This window comes from Homarus americanus, unplaced genomic scaffold (genome assembly GCF_018991925.1).
Source record: "Homarus americanus isolate GMGI-L3 unplaced genomic scaffold, GMGI_Hamer_2.0 scaffold23324, whole genome shotgun sequence".
NCBI lineage: Eukaryota > Metazoa > Arthropoda > Malacostraca > Decapoda > Nephropidae > Homarus > Homarus americanus.
Genome location: NW_024715677.1, coordinates 179,574 through 201,764, shown reverse-complemented (window position 1 = coordinate 201,764; position 22,191 = coordinate 179,574). Strand labels below are relative to the sequence as shown.

At 36.7% G+C, this 22,191-nt stretch overlaps 2 protein-coding genes across 2 annotated transcripts; one reads left to right on the top strand and one right to left on the bottom strand.

The window, feature by feature from the left end:
* Positions 1-2,146: 2,146 nt before the first annotated feature.
* Positions 2,147-8,876, top strand: LOC121857928 (galactoside alpha-(1,2)-fucosyltransferase 1-like). The gene is made up of 5 exons (XM_042354174.1): positions 2,147-2,958; positions 5,349-5,452; positions 6,974-7,458; positions 7,835-7,920; positions 8,537-8,876. The coding sequence occupies exons 1-5, from the start codon at positions 2,451-2,453 to the stop codon at positions 8,764-8,766; spliced, it is 1,413 nt and encodes a 470-aa protein (XP_042210108.1). The 5' UTR covers positions 2,147-2,450; the 3' UTR covers positions 8,767-8,876.
* Positions 8,877-9,024: 148 nt separating this feature from the next.
* LOC121857927 (aspartate--tRNA ligase, mitochondrial-like) lies at positions 9,025-20,864 on the bottom strand. The gene is made up of 13 exons (XM_042354173.1): positions 20,612-20,864; positions 19,512-19,681; positions 19,226-19,324; positions 17,948-18,046; positions 16,952-17,035; positions 15,265-15,351; positions 14,369-14,545; positions 13,302-13,481; positions 12,416-12,523; positions 11,785-12,003; positions 10,943-11,158; positions 10,313-10,499; positions 9,025-9,806 (listed from the first exon to the last, which is right to left on the bottom strand). Exons 1-13 carry the CDS (start codon positions 20,790-20,792, stop codon positions 9,619-9,621), a joined length of 1,995 nt encoding a protein of 664 aa, XP_042210107.1. The 5' UTR covers positions 20,793-20,864; the 3' UTR covers positions 9,025-9,618.
* Between the last annotated feature and the right edge of the window lie 1,327 nt (positions 20,865-22,191).

Sequence of the window (22,191 nt, the reverse complement as noted above, 5' to 3'; positions counted from 1 at the left end):
GTCTACCGAGCTGGAGCTACCATAGTGTGCAGTCCTACCGACTGGAGCTACTATAGTGTGCGGTCTGCAGGCTGGCTGCTATAGTGTCACGGTCTACCAGCTGGAGCTACTATAGTGTGCGGTCTACCAGGCTGGAGCTACTATAGTGTGCGGTCTACCGAGCTGGAGCTACTATAGTAATGCGGTCTACCAGCTGAAAGCTACTATAGTGTCACGGTCTACCAGCTGGAGCTACTATAGTGTCTTGGTCTACTGGCGAGCTGGGCTACTATAGTGTGCAGTCTACCGAGCTGAAGCTACTATAGTGTGCGGTCTACCGAGCTGGAGCTACTATAGTGTGCGGTCTGAGCTGGAGCTACTATGGTGTGCGGGTCTACTGAGCTGGAAGGCCACTATAGTATGCGGTTTACCGAGCTGAAGCTACTATAAGTATAAAGGTCCTACTGAGCTGGAGCTACTATAGTATGTGGTCTACCGTAGTTAGGGGAGATAAGATATTAGATTGTTAAGTTAGGTCAGGCTAATGACTAGTGTATCCCGGTAGAGCACATCCAGCTCGGTAGGCCGCATACTATAGTAGCACCAACAGGGGCGATTCTACGGGGGGGCCAGGGGGGGTCCATGGGCCCCCCCCCAGATTTTGGGCTGGCCCCTGGGTTGGCCCCCCACTTTTTATTCTCAAAATTGTACCGTGTGAACTGAAACCGCACCATTGCCATTTGCCATTGTGTATAATGTAACAGGTGTATGCGGTGCCCATGTCTGAAAACGTAAACGTTGTCTCCATAATCTCAATTATGTGTGAAGCGTGAGATCATTCATTTTTTCGCTGATGTATGTACAGACATTGTAAAGACACTGCTATATTTTTCAATGTTTGTTATGTGGTACATCCGCCCTTTATGTGACTATGTGAGCAATAATACAGTTTTAGAGATTATGTTCAAGTGTGTCAATACTCCAATGAATCATGATTAGTGGAATAAGAGCGTTGCCATTATACCGCCATATGCTGATTATTTTAGGCTGGCGTCATTTGTCAATCAAATTGGTGTAATAATGCCAAAAACTGCATCTTGCAAGTTGTACACAGGTTTGGCTTTGCGACCCCAACATTTACCTTGGCTCCAAAGGTCCCCCCACTTTCGGAAGGTTAGAAACGCCACTGAGCACCAATACCCTGTACTTATTATAGTGAGAAGAACGTGTTTTGAAAAAAAATGAACAAAATCTAACGATTCCTGGTAGTAGTGGTGTTCTCATAAATTACCACTTCTTCACGTACAAAGCACGTAGAGACAACAGTGTTAGTGCAGTGTGATCAGTTTTCACCGAGCTTTACCCAGCAGCTTCCTTTATCCTTCATGCCCCGCTCACTACAGGCAGATAGTACCCCAGTGCACTGCAGGGTGAACCTCCCAACGCTCATTAGGGGGATGAGCAGGTGATAATAAATTAACATATTAACATGGACATAACAAGTGTTAGTACACATGTGAATAGCATACGTGTGTCTTCAAAGACACCTGCTATCCTAATTTGTTTAGACACCGACATACAATAACTATAAAAAAATTTACAGCTTATCAAGCACTACCGCATAACTGTCAACTATGACCTTATTATATTAAATTCTACCCAGTATTGGCACATAGTGATTAAAATACTGCTCTGTACTTAAGTAAAAAGTTTTCGATTAGATCAAAGACTACAGACTAGATACTTTCATACAGCAGACATGTTCAGTACAGTACAAACCAATTTCAACCTATGTGCCGTCTATCTAGCTGAAATAAACATGCCTCACATGTAAAAATTCACCTTTGGGAAAAATTACCTATTTATATTAATAGAATCTACTTCGGTCTCCTTTGGAAACTTACTTAAGCATTTACATTTTTTTAATACCCCGGTATGCATTTTCACATAACTTATTAAATTTAATTTAAATTCTACTAAAATAAGCCAAATTTGCCAGAAGGCTTTAACTCACAATCTTTAGTTACGCAAGAATATTGCACTAACAAGTTAGGAGATTGAGCTCCCTCTCTTGCTCGACCCCCTGTCACAGGTGGTGCGAGTTGTGACTTGTGACATACACCACAGTCTCCCTGTAAACTTAGTGACGATAGGAACAGTACCGCAACACACTACTGCTAGTACTGCACGATCTCATAAATTGATATACAGTATATATATATATACTTTATTTAAGCTCTGTACAATAAACCTACAAGGAAGACTTCTGCGACGGCCACAACACCAACATCTCCATATACTGTACTTTTATAACACTGCAATTCTGACTAATGTAACATCAATAGAAGCAAACATAATATTATAATATTACCATCTGTGAATTCATCAGCAGCTTCACTTCCCTCTGAGTCACCCACAAAAGACGGAATCAACTCCATGTGCATGGTAGCAGTACTGTCCATCTAGCCAATATGAGGTTTATGAAACTCGAGCGATTATTTACCTTTTTGATCATCTTTTCACCCTTGACTTTGATGGTCATGTACATGCACTACGAGTTCCCTAAGTTGTGGTTCCTGTCCAAGTTTGATTTTAATAAAGAGGATAGGTACACAATCCGCTGCACATCAGGTAATAAGTGCGAATTACGTCTCCACAACCACTTCAAGCCTAATGTTGAGAAGAACCTTATGATTCTCGCAAAGCATATGAAGAAAGTCACCACGACGAATTTCCACCTAGATCGTGGTAATGACTCACATTTACAGGTAAGATCCACTGCCGAAACAAAAGTTGGTTTTAGGGTTAACTCACAACAAAACCCAGAATCTAACTTAAAACAAAGCTCTGAACTTAACTTACGACAAAACGTCCAACATTCAAGTTTACAAGAAGCAAGAGAGCAAGAACAAGACGTTCCTGAACATGGTTGTCTACCTTTACCCCCCAAAAATCTGGTCCACAAGGTTCCCTTACAAGGTAACACGGCATACCCAAAGATTCTCTTTGTAACACCAGTAATTATAGTTTTACATAACTTTTTAACAAATTTTATTATTTTTCATAACTGTTTTCAGTGAGAATGATAATACTGCATAATATACAGTAGTATATATATATATATATATATATATATATATATATATATATATATATATATATATATATATATATATATATATATATATATATATATATATATATATATATATATATATATATATAAAGTAATAATAATGATGCTAACAATTTATAATAATAATGCTACTGATTGACGAAAAAAATTTGATAAAGGATGGTGTTTGGGTACTTAATGCATATAGAAAATACAAATGTTAGTACTGTACAACGCTTTGGATTTCAGCAACTGTGTCACAGCTGGAAAGGGCTTGCACAAAGGAATGATTACTGATGATGTGATATATCTTCTAGTAGCAACCAAAATACTGTAACTGGAGATATTGAATTGTTAGATCCTTGTTACTTTTGGACTAATTTGTGAATGGGAGGATGACTCTCGAGACTTGTAAATATATACAGTACACAGGGGCGGATCCAGGAATATCAAAGGGGAGAGGTGGGGCGTCCAAGAAGATGTGGGTGAGGGAACATGGCGAGCGAAGAAGCCTACACAGCTTTGGGGGGGGGGTGGGGGGGGGACTGCATTTTAAGGTCACGTGCACTTGATATTAAAAGATATTCCGAGGTCAATAGTAATTACTTTTTACTATAAAAAAACGCCTGAGTACAATACTGCATCAAAGAAAAAGTATTGGAATTTTCTGATGAAAAGGACCCCCGTACAGTTTATTTTTCTGTAACAATAAAAACACACACACACACACATACAGTATGATCTTCATTTACGCGGTCAATTGAACCCGTGGAGGTCCGCGTAAAAAGAGAAATGCGTAAACGAAATAACAGAACATATGGGATTAATTGAAATAGAGACTGGGCCGACCCCCAAACCCCACTTTTTCCGACACAATGCGTACGTTGTAGTAAAAATAGTATCATAATTTTATGATGGTATGCACACACACATAATATAGAAGAGAAATATCAATAAGAGAATAATATACTGTACCAGGTAAAAGAAAAATCAAGGTTTAACACTTACATTAGTAGAAGAGATGGGTCGGCATACAGGAATGGCGGCTGGTTCTGAGGCAGAGGGCAGATTAGTTGCCCTCCGGTGAATCACTATCACTATTCACAAAGGTTTGCAAGGCCTCCCTGACAAACCCCTCAAAGTCCATATCGTCGCTGTCACTATCACTGACTTGGGCCGGCTGTGGTTGTGGTGGGTTGCGGGCGAATAAGTCCGTAATACTACGTTGACGACTAGCATTGATGTTGTCGTAATACATCTGGACATACGGCTCCATAATTTTCGACAGAAGGTTATTAGACACTTCATGCCGATGCTTGACTGTGTCTTTGTCAAGGATGAGCTTGATTTTCTCCCCCAACTCGATGACTTCCTTCACATAACCATGGCTTGGTCCAGGTTCAAGGTTTTTCTGGGGTGGTGGGGGTCCAGCGGAAGCCATTGTGAGGGGAATAGCGGGCACAAGAGAGAACTGTATACGCGGAGACTGAGAACAATGAGAGTGGCCCGGCTAGGTCAGCGACTTCTTCCCTCTGGTGGCAGGGCACGTCATGTTACATTAGACCAATCACAGCTAGCGGCGGAGGGAGGTAAGGATGCGTGACCCAATCACAGTCTGATACTTCATATGACGTCAGCGATAACGTAAGAGCGACCTTATGCGCACCCCTCCCCGTGCCGCTTCCCGCGTATGGTCAAGAATGGACAGCGTGAATAAAAAATGACGTGGCGCGTCTGGACCTCTCACGCCGCTCGCCGAGTAAATGATGATATTCACCGAGTAATTAAAAAATTTCATTCTGGCAAGGTGCGGCGTAAATGACCAAACGCGTAAACAAAATCTGCGTAAATCGAGACTATACTGTACGGGATATATATATATATATATATATATATATATATATATATATATATAGATAGATATATATATATATATATATATATATATATATATATATATATATATATATATATATATATATATATATATATATATATATATATATATAGATAGATAGATAGATAATAGATAGATAGATAGATGATAGAGATAGATAGATAGGATAGATAGATAGATATATATATCTATATATATATATATATATATATATATATATATATATATATATATATATATATATATATATATATATATATATATATATATATATATATATATATATATATATATATATATATATATGGAAGGTATCTGATGTTTTTGTACACATAACGAATGTAATATGGTACACAGATTGCAGTTCGCCCCATGTTGTGATGCACAGCGGTGGTCGTCTGGGGAACAAGATGTGTCAGTTCTTTAGTCTGTACCTCCTGCGACACTTCTTCGGCATCAGGGTGAGTTATCTGTATGAAAAATATCCGACTAGCTACAGCATTACTATACCCAAAGACAAACCTTTCAATTTAACTTAACAAAAGGTTTATTTACCTCAAGGCCATCCTATGTAAACTGTAGCTTAACCTAACCAACCTCTAACCTTACTGTAACTCTAAACAAGCCTAATGAATAAGTTAACCTAACCTGCCTCTAACCTTATCGTACAGTAACTCTAAACAAGCCTAATGAAAGCCTTACTAAATTCATTCCAGCCCTAAATACTGTACATTGCTGTTTAACTTAACCATCTCTTGCAATATTGTAACTCTAACAGAACCTAATCTGATTTTAATAAAACATTACGGTCATTACCCTAATCTTATCTCACATAACTTGTGCTATATTTTACATGCTGTATATCTGTCCCAACCTCTATTGTTTTAATATTCCTTTTCTTTAACCTGGCTTTATTTTAACCAATTCTAATTTTAATCTATCATAATATGACTGAACTGGAAACAACCAAAACTCTAACCTTATTCAAGCATTTCCTGACCATAACCTAACCTAGCCAGATTTATCTCTAATCTAAACTAACTTCTGCTTATTTTAACTTCAACTTAACCTGAGATGACTGTAGCCTAACCTAAACTTTGTAGCTTAATCTTGTGCAACTATAGCATATTGTACTTAACAACTTTTGGAAGACAAACAAAGGTAGATCTTTGGCTTTATTAGAGATGCCTGGGGTTCCCTTCAAATACTAAAAATGAAGAAATATATAACATAATACTGTATATCCTACAATGTGGTCAGGAAAATAACTAAGAGAGCTATCCATTTTTTTAGGGGAGCCACACAATGTTAGAATTATTCACTGTTCTGAAGGTTAGAATACATTAAGTTAGGTAAGACCTTTAAACCAATGAACTGTTGAATATATTATTGAATTGCAACTTGCATATACTTGATAGTACAGTTTAAAATCTCATCACAAGTCAGCTTTATTGCCAGTGGTTTCAGTAAGCTATGATGAATAAGTAGTTGCTATGGGTGATACATTCCATTTTGAGGATTCTGCTTTCTGCTGACAAATTATAATGTGCTGTACCTTACATAGAGTCAGGTTAAGGCTACTTTATGTCCCTGGTTTGTTGGAGGATTTGGTAATTTTATAGCCAATGATCTTGGTGACCATTTTACTCTTCGTGACCAACTTTCTACATGCTATAAGAACAAAATAAATACAGTACAGTAGTGTGCAGGATATACTCAAGATGCTGCAAAAATGTTAAAGACATAACAAAATTGATGTTATTGGTTCCTTGAGTACAGTATATTTTGAAGAGACATAATCTTTGATGTTAGTGGGTATATTGTTTAATAGTTAGTGGCTGCAGTTATGAAAATATGCCTCCAGAGCGTGCAGTTACAATATTCAAATAACTGTGGTGGACAACATTAATTAAAATCTATTTGGTCTTAAGTGCAAATTTCTCAGTAAGAATCTAGAAGTCGTTCTATTTGGGCTTCTGCAGGTTTCAATAAAAAAGAAGATGCATGAGAATCTGAGCCTCATAATGAAGAGTGTGACAGTGCCAGTGCAAGATTCTAAATGCTTCACTAAGCACACTGAGAGTATCTTATATGGCAACCTCTATAATATGCTGTACAAGGCTGCCGATGATGCCAGAGCTCAAGGCACCCAAGACCTCATCAGTGAGCCTCTCCTGAAGAATTCATACTATGTGTCTGATCATCCCTGCCCAAGGGACCTGATCCTGGCTCACAGAGATGTGTTGCATGATGTCCTTGCTTTCAAAGAAGACCTACTGGAGCGTGCCAGGGATAACATCAACAATGTTATCAAGTCCGTGAACAAGACTTACATTCGGGAGAATGTGACGCTCATCACTGTTCATGTCCGCAGGGGAGACTATACCAGGTACCTCAGGAAGCACTATGGCTTAACACAGATTGATGAGCTGTATTATAAACATGCCTTCGACTACTACAGAAGACGGTAAGTAAATGAATAGACAATGCTAATCTAGAAACAGAGGTGTTCAACTTATCTTCCAATCAACTTACTAAGATCTCACTACTCCTGTTGGCTATTTCAATTAGTGACATAAGGTCATTTACACTACTGGGTAGGTTTCTGCTATGATGTTGTAGGATACTATACTTATTGTCTACAGCACACTTAATATGGTACAGTGCCAGTTATCTAACCAGTGTGTTAAGCATGTGTGGTTTGAGGTACATAAGGAATACTATCTAACACTGTTCACTAACCTGTTTTTTACAGGAAAATAATTATAGGCCTGGAATCAGTGACCATCTATCAAATTATTATCACTTCTCAGACTAATGATGATATGTATAACATCCAATAGTGTGGTAAATCCAGTGTTCGTGGTGGTGAGCGCCGATCATGAATGGTGCATCCAATACCTCCAGGATAAAGACGTTGTTGTTGCTGGTGAGTAAATGTAATAATAATAATATAAATAACAGTAAAAATAATAAATAACAAGATTATTACCAACAATATGGTATACAGTCCAGTACTGTACTGTATATGCAAATGGATCTCAGATTGCAGAGTTCAGTACAAGGAAGTACAGTACATAAAGGAGCTGAAATTATAAGTAATTTTACCACAGGAAAATTTATAGAGGGATCATGGGTGCAGGTTGGTGGTATCTTTCAATGATCTTGGAAGTATAGTACAGAGGTGCCTATTGTCTGTGCCTACCTTTCTTTATTTTCTTTCTACTTTAGGTACAGTACTTCTACTCTCATGAACTCTGGTTTTTCCATTGATTTATCTATCTCTTCTACAACCTTCAAAGAAGTCATCAGTAACTTTCCTTAACATATATACCTGTATTATATCACTCAGAAGGTAATATAGTATGGTGGCTGTTAAATCTTTTTTAATCAAAATTAAGTTTACCGAGTGGTAGTCTTATTAACAATATGCTTCACTGTTAATTTCATCAGGTGGCAGTCTCATTAACATCCTTAATTCTTAACTCTACCTGCATAATATATTTTTTTTACATAATTAAACTTCCATTAAAATCCTTCATCAGGTAATAAGAGGGATGTACTGCTGGATATGGCAATACTGACCCTGGGTGACCACACCATCATTAGCTATGGCACCTTCGGCTTCCTAGGTGCAGCCTTGGGACACGGAAACTTCACCTATCCCTCCACCTCAAATAAGAACTACAGAGTCTATGACTGTGTTCACTCACCAGCTGTACATAGCATTTCAAGAGATCACCTTTACACTCACCACAGCAAAATCAATGAATAACAAGTGAGAAAGAATATAGGGAAATATATTATCCACACATGCTACTCTTTATCAACCATATATAACAATATTAAGAAGAGATTTATTCCACATCAACCATACATGCCAAAATAATATCAAGTGAATTACTACTCACTCACCATAAGTCACATACTGTACACTGGAGTAGACTTTGGCTTTTGATTTAATGTAGACTAAACAAATTTTTCTGTACTAGTGGATCATAATAGGTGTTTAATGTGTGAGAAAAACTCTCAGTGGGTAGACTTGGAATTAAACCAATGTATTTTATTTATTACTTACAAACTAATGTGAAGTTATGTACAATATTCCATCAAGTATTTAACTTTACTTTTTATAATACGTAAAAATGTTTCATTCGCTTGCCCATTTAGGTGGGAAATAAAATTTACAGCAAGCAACACTTTAAATAATCTTAAATTTGTTCTGTATACCATAGATGTTTTAAATTGCATAACACATGAATTTTCAAAATATTTATGTGATAAGATCTGTCAGGAAGGTGAGACCATGGACTCAACACGAGTACCAGGTAGCAAGTCTAGATGCAACTGAGGTCATGCTGCTGACCCTGAGAACATTTTCTGTCTTGTTTAATAGAAAAAATAAAATAAAATAAATAAATAAATAAATGAAAATAAATAAAATAAAATAAAAATAAAAAAACATGGAGATAAACTGTTGCTGAACTTACTAAATTTTTCCCATATAACTGTTAAATATCTGGAGAAAGACCATCTGTATCAAGAGGGGCATAGGAATCTAACTTCACAATTCAGTCGGTTACAACTGTATGTAATAAAACCTTCACATTACAGTACGGATAAAACCTCAAGAGTTTTCAGGGTTGTCTTTACCATCATCCTGAGCAATAGATATATGGTAGCGCTGTTGTTCTTCGTGGGTGATGTCTCCTGGAGCACCCGACATCAAACAGCGACCCTCCATAGATTTGGGAAATGCAATAACGTCACGTATGCTATTGGCTCCACACATCTCGGCAATCAGCCTGTCAAAACCTGTCAATAAAAGAAACTCGTGAGATGAAGCACAATAGTATAGTAAAAAAAAAAAAAAATCGATTACACCTAAAAGTTTCTCAGATGAAGTACATAAAAAATATTTTAAATCAGTGGGTTTATGCTTATATCCTGGTACTGTATAAGGACTTTGAGGGAGGGAGGATGATTGTAAAGGCAACTTTTATTCTTGTCATACTTTGATAATATGCAGTGCTAAATTCTTCTACTGTAAGTTATACCTAGTTATTTTAATAGGTCCATGCAAAAAGCCAAGCTATTTTTAAATGTTTTAATTTTAGGAATGTATGGGTTGTCCGTCTACATTTGTCTTGTATTAGTCTCCCCAATGTTCACCACCCCATGCCTCAACTGGGCAGGACCTGAACTCAAATGCTGTCCAGGCTTAATATATAGAGTAAAGTGAAATATTTCTGTTATATTCAATATCATTTTATTACTGGTATTACAACAAAAAGACCAATCATAACTGTGTTGACACTTACCCAAGGCAATACCCCCATGAGGTGGAGCCCCAAACTCCAAGGCTTCAGTGAAAAACCCAAGACTTGCTGGATCAATATCCATAATATTTTGTAAAACGTAGCGTTGCATCGCTGGGTTGTGAATTCGTATGGATCCTCCACCAACCTCACATCCATTCAGCACTAGATCATAATGCTGGGATCTTGCCTAGAATTTAAACTTACTTATAGTTAAAGAAAAAATAACTACGGTACTTCTCTGAATTCATTAACATGACTGAGGTTCCACCACTAACATACAGATGAAGTTTAACTAAGGTATAAATTTCCTGGTGTGAAAATTATGAGTAGTGATTAAATTTTTTCACAAGTAAAATCATCAAGATAATAATATTGGAACTATTTAAAACCAAAGATTTAGACATTTCTATCTCTTATTAATAGGTTATCAGAATATTTTTTCTTTAATCAGATGAAAAAGTTATAAGATCTGAATAACAAAATTTGCTAGGCACTGATGAACAAATCACACAGATTGCTACATAACTGTACATTTACTTTGCAGCATGGAAATCTTGTGTTATAAATTATTAGACCAATTATTTATTTCTTTATTTACACTTTTAGACACAATACTTGTCAGTAACATACCTTAAGAGGGTCTGTGTACAAGTAGTGACTATCCTCTTCTATGGGTAGTGTAAAGGGATGATGGACAGATAAAATTCTCCCTGTATCATCATCAAGCTCAAATAGCGGAAAGTCTATCACCCACAGGAAGTTGAAATGCTCTTGATTCCTGACTGCAACACCACTCTCCTCCATGACCTTGGCTGCCAGTAAACGTAATTTACCAAGTAACCCCAGCTGTAAGGTGACACCAATAATCAACAGGGTTATTGAGCTGCAACTTATAATGAAGGTTTTATTTAAATATCCTTTTGAAATATTAAATGCTGAAACCTTAAAGCCTAAAATAAGTTACAATTAAAATTAAAGAGCCTGTCTTGTATTTCATCAACAGTAGTGTAATACAATACCCTGTACATACAAGGAAATTGAAGAGGTTGGGAGTCAAGGGATCTATAGGTTATTTACTGTACACTCGCTCCAAAAAGTATCTTAAAGGATTTGTGCGAGACATTGTGACACAGCAGATGAAGGATTTTGACAACCCTACCAAGACAACCGGAGTCGCAGTGTTCATTTTGAAATTCATCAGGCACCACCTTGAAGATATTTTTTGGAACGAGTGTACATCACTAAACAAGCACTAGTAACAACAGGGCATATGGGTGATGGAGCAAATAAGTTTAAAATGATCTGAAGTTGGGTAAAACAATTTATTTAAGGTTGAATTAATAACTTTTCTTTTATTACTTACCTGAAGATTTGGAAATAATGTATCTCAAACCATCATTTACATTAGTTAAACTTATCAACTTAATTGGTAAAGAGTGCAATAAAAAAAATAAGAAGTCTGATTAACCAACCACTTTATTAGTTGGGCCCACTGATAAGACCAAGACATCTTCCATCTGGGCCCTAAGAGTTTTGGTTAATTCCTTTTGGCTGGCAGGATTCATTTTCTTTGCAATGTTTCCCTTCAGAGTGAGATCTTCCAGAGTGTAGAATACTGACACTCCAGGAAGATTGTGTTCCCTTTTAGCCAGATTTTCCCAGGATGTAATCATCTTCTTACTAATTTGTGACTGAAAATAAAAATCAGTTAAATTAAAATGTTAATAAATACTAAAAGGAGGAACAATCCTAAAATCCTCTTATATGATCAAGTTAGGATTGAGTAACAATGTATAGCCAGCAGGTCTAGAGGTCACAGTCCAAAGCCCCAAGAATAAAAAAAATAAAAACAATTTTCACTGATCCTCATCCATTCATTCTGACAGCTGCCACACACCCACCAAGTACAACTTATGCCCCTAAATCTTTCTACAACTTATGGGAAATTTATTCCCCTCACTTCTAGTGTTCCTTCTATCTCCCTCCTACTATCAACCTCTGAATTATACACTCCTTTTACCCATATTTCACATCCCAGTCTCTCCATACATTTGGACTATCCTAAAACACCCTGGTAAACAAAAAAGGAAAACAGGCACTTACCTGTCCACCAGGAATGATGAAGGCACGAGCAGTGGTCCCAGGTGACGTTACAGCCTTTTCTAACACACTGGCTCCACAATTTTCAAGAAGATGTGTAACATCTTGTAACTGATGTAAATATAGTTTAATCAATTTTTGCTTGTACCAGAACATAATTTAAGCTTGTGACCAAAGACTGCATGACTTTAATATACACTCAGGCTTAAGGGGTAACTGGCATCTGAGGCAGTTGGTCATGAATGAGTAATTTATAATTGATGTAAAAAACAAAAGAATAGACCAGAGCATCCATAATTAAGTTCAACAGTGAAACTATCAAGCCACCTCCCTTCTAGGTCATATTCCCATGTGGAGTGTCTAATGTTGTAAATCATATACCGTACTGTATACTTTTTAGATCTAAGTTTGAGTTAGGGTTTTCCAACCTGCAAATTATTTAAGCTGCTCAATCAAGATGTATGATCATTAAAATAAATATAACAATTTTATGGTACAAAACTAAAAATTTTGATACACTGTACACTGACATATGAGGTCAGGGAAAAATCTTGACTCTCTTCCAGCCACAGAACAAAAGGTTGTGCTGTGCTTGTAAAACACAAAGGTCCCAATATAAAAGCTGCCTATATAATGTCATTCCTCTATGCTGAATACTTTTGTGTAATTTTTCTAACATAGAGTAAGAAGGACTGAAGGATAAATGAATTAATATGCCCCCTTGTATATACAGTGAGGATGTTGTAAAGTTAAGTAATACTCTTCACAAACTTGGGTGGGACAAATTCAGGGATGGTGAGGTGTATATTAAATGTTCCACCTGCATTTACAGTGAGGCATATGAGAGAGAAAATAAAAAGTATATTAAAATGGATAGTACAATATTTACCTTCCATTCAAATCTGGTGTCTGGTTTATCAACTCCATAAGTGTTCATGGCCTCCGTGTATGTTAAGACAGGGAATGGAGCATGGATAGCAGGAAGATTTGAGGGCCATGAATATACCAGGAGGTTCTCTATCAAGCACTTTACTTCACTCATGGTCACATTTGCCATCTCCAGATCCACCTACACGAAGAAAAGTTAGAGAAATTTCATTTTTTGACCTGTAAGACTGACCTTCAATTTGACTGATGGCACCTGCATAACACCTAACTATTGTGTCAGAAGAATACTGATATTTTTGTCAACTGCACCACAGCAAGTTGAGCAAACTGTATTGGCCTGATACACTGGAGTCTGCACTTTCATGAGTCTTATTGAGGAAATGCTGCTTTGTGGTTGATGAACTTGGGTAAAATTGGATAAAATTTTCATATCTCTTTAGCTGTAAATTTTTACTTTAGTATGTTCACTCCATTCTTTATGGCAGGTATGGGGTCTTAAATCATGAGTCTTAAGACAGCCAACATAAGGAAAGGATTTTGTACAGGTTTGGCTTTGGCCCATTGTGTGACACAGCATAGTGGTAACAATTTAATTTCTTGACAATAGAATTTTACACAGTGAACTGGTAGTAACAGTGATAACAGTATGGTAATGAAAACACAGTAATAATAGTAACCAAAATTCCAATTAGCTTGAGTAAGGATGTACTGTATATCCATTGAATATTCAGTACTGGTTGAAATAGGACTATTATCTGATATTTCAGACTATGTCCAAGGTCTGCTATCAGTTTCAGTGGCCCAGCCTCATCCCCTACAATTAGTCCGACATAACAAGGTTCCACCACACTGTATATAGAGACAAAAACAGACATATATAATACCATACTATAGTCTGCTCTGTTTTGTGGGTGTATCAAAATGTGGCAGCATTCTAATTTTTGTTTACACTGTTAACATATGGGTGACCTTTGCTATATTGTGTAGATAAATAAAAGGTGCATCACTGTCTAGGACATAATAGAGAAAATAATGTACAAATATTTTTAAAGTACTGTATTACCTCACCTGCATAAATTCTGGTTGTCTGTCAGGTTTGCCTCCTTCATCTCTGTAACAGACAGCAAACTGGAAATACTTGTCAAATCCTCCAATCATGGCTAACTGCTTATATGTCTGTGGACTCTGAACCAGTGAATAAAATTTTCCACGAAGCCTACTGGGCACCACAAACTCTTGAGCTCCCTGAAATAAACAAACAATCCCAAATATAAGACAAAGGTATAATATACAGTAAAACCTAGATTTTCACAAGTTCTAATTTTGTGGATTCTATGTACTGTAAGATGTCACAGCCTTATAAAAAGAAATTCAATACACAAAATATGCACCACTTGCTCTATGAACCTTAAGCTGTGATATCATAAGTTAGCTATAATACAAACCTAGTACTCTGGCATTTGCACTGATATACATTTACTGTAGGGAAATTACTTTCAATAGGGACCAATTACCCTCTTCCTGACATACTGTACTCTGACACCAGCTTTATCATACCTGTAAAACTTCTTAATATCATCAGGAATTTCTTACCTATCCCATAAATTCCCCACCATTTGGGTAATCTTCTCTGTCTTGCATAACTTGTATTGTACAGTTTTGTTAGTTATTCTATCCATTTTCCACCTCCCATCCTTAACATTTCTAAACTGATTACTGTACTGTACACTGACTCAATTTCAAGTGTTCCCTTAGAGTGGCACTTTTGACACACTGTGGGATTCTGTTCTGTACTGAATTTATGGCACATCCACTATCAACTACCAGGAGCTGACTGTGTGATATGTAGCACATCCCAAATCAAAGGATTAAGCAGACAAAATTTTTTAATAATTATGAAGAGTATATTCCCACCCCCTGAGCACCTGTCTGAAATGTAGGACAGTAATAAAAAGCTTCCTTACCCCAGGTGTGTTGACAGAGAGAGTTGGTGTGGTAAGCTCAACAAATGCCTCTTTATCTTGTAGGTAATCTCTCATTTTTTTTGCTACCTGTGAATTATATAATGGTGATAGTATATGAAACTGAAAAGTGATTTTTTTCTGAACAAAGGAAGAAAGTATATAAGGACCATATTATACAAAAGTTTAAAGTTGATACTAGAAACTAAAGTTTTGACTTTAAGTGCTTCATTAATCAAGATCTCTATATATCACAAAGTTTTTTTTACTATATGCTTAGCTAGACTGCCTAACATGGACTGCTGTTTAACTACTTTACATTATTAAACAAATGGAAAAAAAAAACTAGAGCTGTTCTGAGTGATGAAATGAATAGTATACAGCACACTGTATTTAGAGATTATCTAAGAGTAAATTAATATTGTTTCTATAATTAGGTAAAATGAAGATTGAATCTGGAATCTAGTTCCTACCAGATCCTGAAGCAACACAGTTGCTCTTAAAGTGCAAGGTGCCTTGAGGTCTAAGATAGTAGACTATTCCCCAACAGCAGCTGGAGGCTGATCTGACAAGAGGTCTATCAAGCCAGTTGTGCCTACCTAGGCACAACACCCATTATGCCAGCTATGGCTGCCACTTGGACGTTAGAGTCAATATGTAATTTTATATTAAATTTTCTGCTGACCACAAACAAAGTAAATGAGGGAAGGTGTCTGAGCTGCCTGATAATGGGATCCATTCAAAAATAGGATTTCAGAAACAATTCTCCATTTCTAGACTGAAGCCCATACCAGGCAGTCACTGGTTTCCAATACAACTTTTGATCCTTAAAAAAGGCCTGTCTGGGAGGCATCAGTTGCCACTAAGCCTGAACAATTAGTTTCTACCATTACACTGTACATAAGAAAGGACAAAAGAAATAGGCTCTAGATGTTAATATGGTTCACACCCCTCGGTGAAACCAGGTTAAAACAGGGTAACTAACCTTAAAAGCTCCCTAGTACCACACAACCCAAAAGTGAAGTAGTCTCATTTAGATAGTGGAAGAACATATTTCTCTGATGCTCCTACATCACCTTTGAAGGTTTGACTTCAGTGACATACCTGGAAGAAAGGCCAAGAATGTTGCAATGCCCTAAAAGTTACCAAATTAGGCACATTTGGCTTACCATTAACAAGGAAATGAATATGAAATGACGGACTGACTCTTGTAATCTAAATAGTGGCCATAATTGAAACTTTGTGTGTGTTGTTTAAGCAGACGTGACTCACTTTATATAGACCTCCTGCCTTTGAGTGCAAATTTCCAACCAATCTCCTTTTTAGGGTGACAAATGAAATGGGGATCACAGGCACTCATAAGATCAGTCCCAGCTGTCATTAATGCGATAGTCTACCATGTTCCTGCACAGTGTCAGTGAGTTCTGTTACATGGGTGACATAATTGCCAGTGGGGAAACTGAATGCTCACTTGCAAGAGTCATAAGTGTCTACTATCCTAGATCCCCCAAAAAGCTTACACATCAACAAGATCTAACTGGCAAGGGCAATAATAAAAAAATGAAACTCTTGTTCAAGGAGCAATCAGAGCCATACCAACCATCAACCATTAGATGAATTGGCCAGTGATATGAAGATCCTGTTATGAATTGCATTAATCCATTTCTCTATTGTGGGTTCTTTCACTTACCTGAGATTTTAATCTAAGATTCTTCTGCAGCTCAGCATGACGTAGATCAAGATATCTATATTTTAAACGCAACTGCTCTTTAGGCTGCAAAAGTAAATTTTCTTTGTTAATGAAAATGGTTCAAATATCATGAAAGCTTTTGTTACTTAAAAACTAAAGGATTTATGTATGAACTCCCAATTTTTTCATAATGACCTGTGGCAGTACCTACCAAAACAACCTCTCTGGCAGAAACTGCTTTATTAAGAGGGTCACTTGTATTCTGAGCCAGGACCACTGTCCTAACTGGATCGGTACAAATGCTGTTATTAGCCACTAGCCTATTCAAACCAGGGTTATGAAGCAAGTTCTGAGCATGATTCAGTAGTTAGGTGACTTTAATCTGAGTTGGGCTCATTAGCTGAAGAATTCAACAAATACTACCTCTGGTTACCATAGACAAGCTGAATCATCCTCCTGATTGGGTTGGTCATGAACAACCCATTATAGTCAAAATAAGTATGTCACTTACCACCAGAATATATAAAAATAAATTTGAATAAACCTGAGCAAAAACAAGAACATATAAAATTTAATCTCTTCCACAAGAAGATGAGCAACAAGCAAAGAGTGTCTATGAGTGTGTGGCGGTGGAAGAGTCCAGCATGAGTGCAAATATATGATACCATTATAATGTATGCAATTTGAAATTTGTTTGAATTAGGCTCATCTTGTGCTCACTAATTAGTTTAACTCTGATCCACAACAGTTACATAGAGAGTCCAGGACTGTACTCAGTGTTTATCATCCTATCACTTCAACCCATTGTTCAGCTTCAGTGTTATCCCCATTTAGCAACAATTTCACTTAACATTAGGTTTTTTAAGAACACAACCCCCTGGTTAAATGAGGCACACCTGTACATTTTTCTATTACCTACAAAATCACTACTTAACTGTCTTCTCAAATATTGTATTATTACATATATGTAAGGTTACAAGACTTATCTATTTTTACCTTGTTAAAATCACGTATCAGAAATGGAAGATCATGCCGTGCCCTACTCAGGACTTGGTAGCTGTGTGCAAGGACTTCAATCTTTCCTGTGGCCATTTCCTGATAGAAATAGAAATCGTGGAGGTAAATTCAATTTTTTTTAATAATAAGGGATTTTATACCAACCACCATGTACTATGTTTTATAATGTACAGACTGCAGGATGTTGCTGACTTAAGTATTCTCTATGCACAGGTAACCATGTGCCCACAGGTCAATGAGTTCCGTTATGGATGACATTATCAGTGCTGGTGGGTGTACTAAAGCCTGCTCAATTACAGGAGTGAGAAGTGGATGGAGGAAGTTTAGGGAGGTATTGCTTATATTGATAGCAAGAGGACCTTCCTTCAGCATAGCATGAAAGGAATAATATATGCATCTAGAGTGAGAAGTGTGATGTTTTATGACAGTGAAACATGGGCAGTTAAAGAGGATAACTTAAGTAAACTTGAGCAAACTGATGTGAGAATGGTGAGGTGGACAGGTAATATGACAGTGAACTAAGAGGGTGGCTAGGTATTGAGAGTACTGTATTCTTTTTACAGTATCTACCTGAAACAATACAGGTATTGTTTGGTGAAGAAACCTAACCCCTGTAGTTGTCGAGGGACTACTGTATTGTACAGTGATCCATTGTAAGAATTTGAACCCAGTTAGGAGTTAGCTGAATGGGTCAATTGCACTGGTTGTTGGATCAGTGTGAGAGCTCTAGGTCAGGTAAATAAAGCAAGAATAATATCACCACTGTTTTACAGCCATTTTCCCAGCTTGTGCGAGTTAGCTGTAATTATCTGATGGAAACTCCCCCAAGCTACATGGTCTTTTGGAGCCTCTCTTCTTAAGTTCTTATCTCAAAGGTAATTCCTTATTTTCCCCCATGTCATTCTTGCCCTTCCCCTAGCTATCTTTCCCTCCATATTCCAACTCCTGTATCTCTTGACTCAGTTGGTCTCATCCATTCTTTATTCATACCCAAACCATATTAGCCTACCTCACCATTTTCTTTTAATACCCAGCCACCCTCACAGCCCTGAACAGTTTTTAATCTTTCAACGTCATATTACACATCCACCTCACAATTCTCATTTCAGTTAGCTAAAGCCTACATATGTCATCTTCTTTAACTACCTAAGTTTTTATTGCCATACAACGTCACACTTCTCATACCAGCTGCATACATCTTTCCTTTAAGTAAAATAAGACGTTAAAATTTCAATACTGTATAAAGGTAATACTTACACTATTATGTTGATCCTCAGGTCTGTGACACACAAGCCCCTTCACCTCCACATATGACTCAAATGTTGTGTCACTGAGTAGCTTGACAAGATTGACATCCTATAAGATGATAAGCTTCATCAGTTCTCATGTTGAAAATGAAGCCATCGGCAGTTTAACTTGTAATGCAAACAAAAATTCTCCTTATCTGTACTACAATAAGAAATCATAATGTAATATATTAATTTCACATTTAAAGAGCAAAATCCCATTAAAGTCACATTAATAATTTAATAAAAGGACAAACCTCATCTTTAATAAGCACTTGTGTCTTCCCAAATGCATCACGGAGAACAGCAAATTTCCCCATCCGCTGGAACTGAAGATATCCCCGGAGCGTGACTTCCTGCCCAACATGGTGTACACGAAGTTCACCACAGGTGTGACTTTTTAATGATGACCCAACAGTGTGACAAACTGTAAAAAAGAGATTCCAAAATAGGTTTTTCTATAAGTACATTTTTCTGTTATATTTTTTTCTTTTACTGTATGTACCTGTACTTCCAATATCTGAACTAATTTCTTCCCACATATAGTTTCTACCTCCTCATTTATAACCTTACTCCTATGTTCCCAATGTTTATGTCCCCTTTACTATGACCTTTTGCAGATAGGGAACACAAATTCTGGTCATTCCAACTATACATCTATTGCAGGATATGTCCTAAAAGGGTTATTAAACTTTATCACATAATTTCTTTACAGAAATATTCCTCTGAAAAATCTGCTGAGTCAACGCGTGTCATCTGCTTGTTTACAAACGACCAGCTTAATCTGAGCGTACACTTACGTTCACAGAAAAACATAAATTACATCACGATGCTTCAACAAAGTTGCTTTTATTGGTACCAAATATCAAAATAATGACTTTCTGCTTAATATAGCGGGGACGACTAGGAAGTTAGGTCAGGTTAGGTAGGTTTCTTTGATTGGTTAGGTCAGGTTGTATGGGGGAGGGGGGTGATAAGTCCAAAACGACTCTTTCCGACTGAAATGAAGGTCAAATGCGAATGACTCACACCAAATACCAAGGAAAAAAAATTGTGGTCGAACAGCAGTTGTGGCTAAAACTAAATTTCCCAGGATTTTAAGGTTAGGTTGGGTTAGGTTGAAATTACATTTTTCCAATGGTTTATGAACGATTCTGACCTTCATTGCGTTCAAAACACATCAAAAACCATCGAAATAAAACATAATTTCTACTTCCAAATAGGTGGATGACCGAGACGATAATGTTACCTATTTTTTTTCTGCTGTAACCCTATGTACAAATCAATACATTATAGTGTTCCGTGGTCGACCATTTCCGAATATTAACCTTTTATAACTACTTCTATGTAATTTCACCTTTACAATATGGAGACTTGTGTAAGAACAGTTTATTCTTTGATGTCAGTAGAGACCTGGTGTGTGACTCCCTAATACACATTCTTGCTGACTTTGGTGCCTCAGTTACGACTCTGCTCACTGCTAGTAAATTTCTTTGCCTTTTCGTGACTCTTGAAAATACCCTCAACAGGGAATCCATCACTGTAATAATAGATAATCTAACAAAAGACAAATACTATTACAAGATTACATCATTTGTACTCGAACCGAAATGATATAACCAATGTTGAAAAATATCTAAGACAAGAAGATTGATTAAAGTGTTCTTCTGGAGGCACAAACTAAGCAAAATACATTTAACTAAAACACATCTAACCAGTTTTCATATAGTTTGGATATTATCAATATATAAAATCTAATGAAGAACATAAAAATTATCATTGGTCGTGTTTGTTCTCTTCTCACAACATCGTACTTCTTACATCAACAACACGGTCGGGCGGTTAAACTACCAAGCTTACCAAAATTCTAAATAATAATAATAATAATAATATTAATAATAATAATAATAATAATAATAATAATAATAATATGGTACTACTGTAGTATCCTGTCTATCGCACTGGAGCTAGTATAGTATGCGGTCTATCGATCTAGTTGTGTCTACTGGGATATTTACACTGTAGCATACATTAACTTAACTTAGGTTAGGTTAAGATAGGTTAAGTTAGGGTAGGTTAAGATGAGTTGGGTTAAGATATGTTAGATTAGGTTAAGTTAGGTTTGGTTAAGACGCTACATTGTAAATATCTACAAAAGTAGGTGTGGCTGGCACCCCACTTGACCATCTTCACTTCCCTAACTGCTGGAAAGTTACATATACTGTACAGTACAGTATACCCAGTCTTCTATATAATTTCACTTGCAACTGTGTATATTTTAGTTTATACTTTCATTGCATTTTAATAGCTTAAGACGTTTTGGCATTACATGGATACCCATTTAAAGAGTGAATTATGTGAGACAACATAGAAAATAATTTATATTAGTGTTTTCATTTATACGTCACTATTGTATCTAGCTACCAGCTGTATAAAGTTCTGGCCAGTGTGTCACTATTGTACCTCGTTAGCAGAACTTACATATAAAGAAATGTACGAAAGTGCCAGGCTGTCACAGAGGTAAAAAAACAAACAAAAAAGAGAGAACGCCATTCCCGAAAAAAAAGTAGAGATAGTTAGGAGCAAAATTAGAAATGATAAAGCTTGTGAGGCAGATCAGCTTCCAGCAGAATTTAAAAAACAAATGGACAAGCATGGGATAAAATGTTTTACTAAAATATAATTCTATAAACTGTACTTCAGAGGAAACTTCCCAAAATCATCTTGTATTATTGTACGTATTACACAAAAAGCCAGGGGCCTTACAGTGCACTTAGTTAAGCACAAGAAGCTTAATGAGTCATGTCTGAAAAGTTTAATTCATCATAAATCCATATAAATGAGTTCTTCCCGGCAGTTTAAATGAAGGAAGGTTTAAAGGGCGCGGTCTCACACGTCAGAGTCACGTGGTCGTAGTTGGCCATGTGTACTCCAATG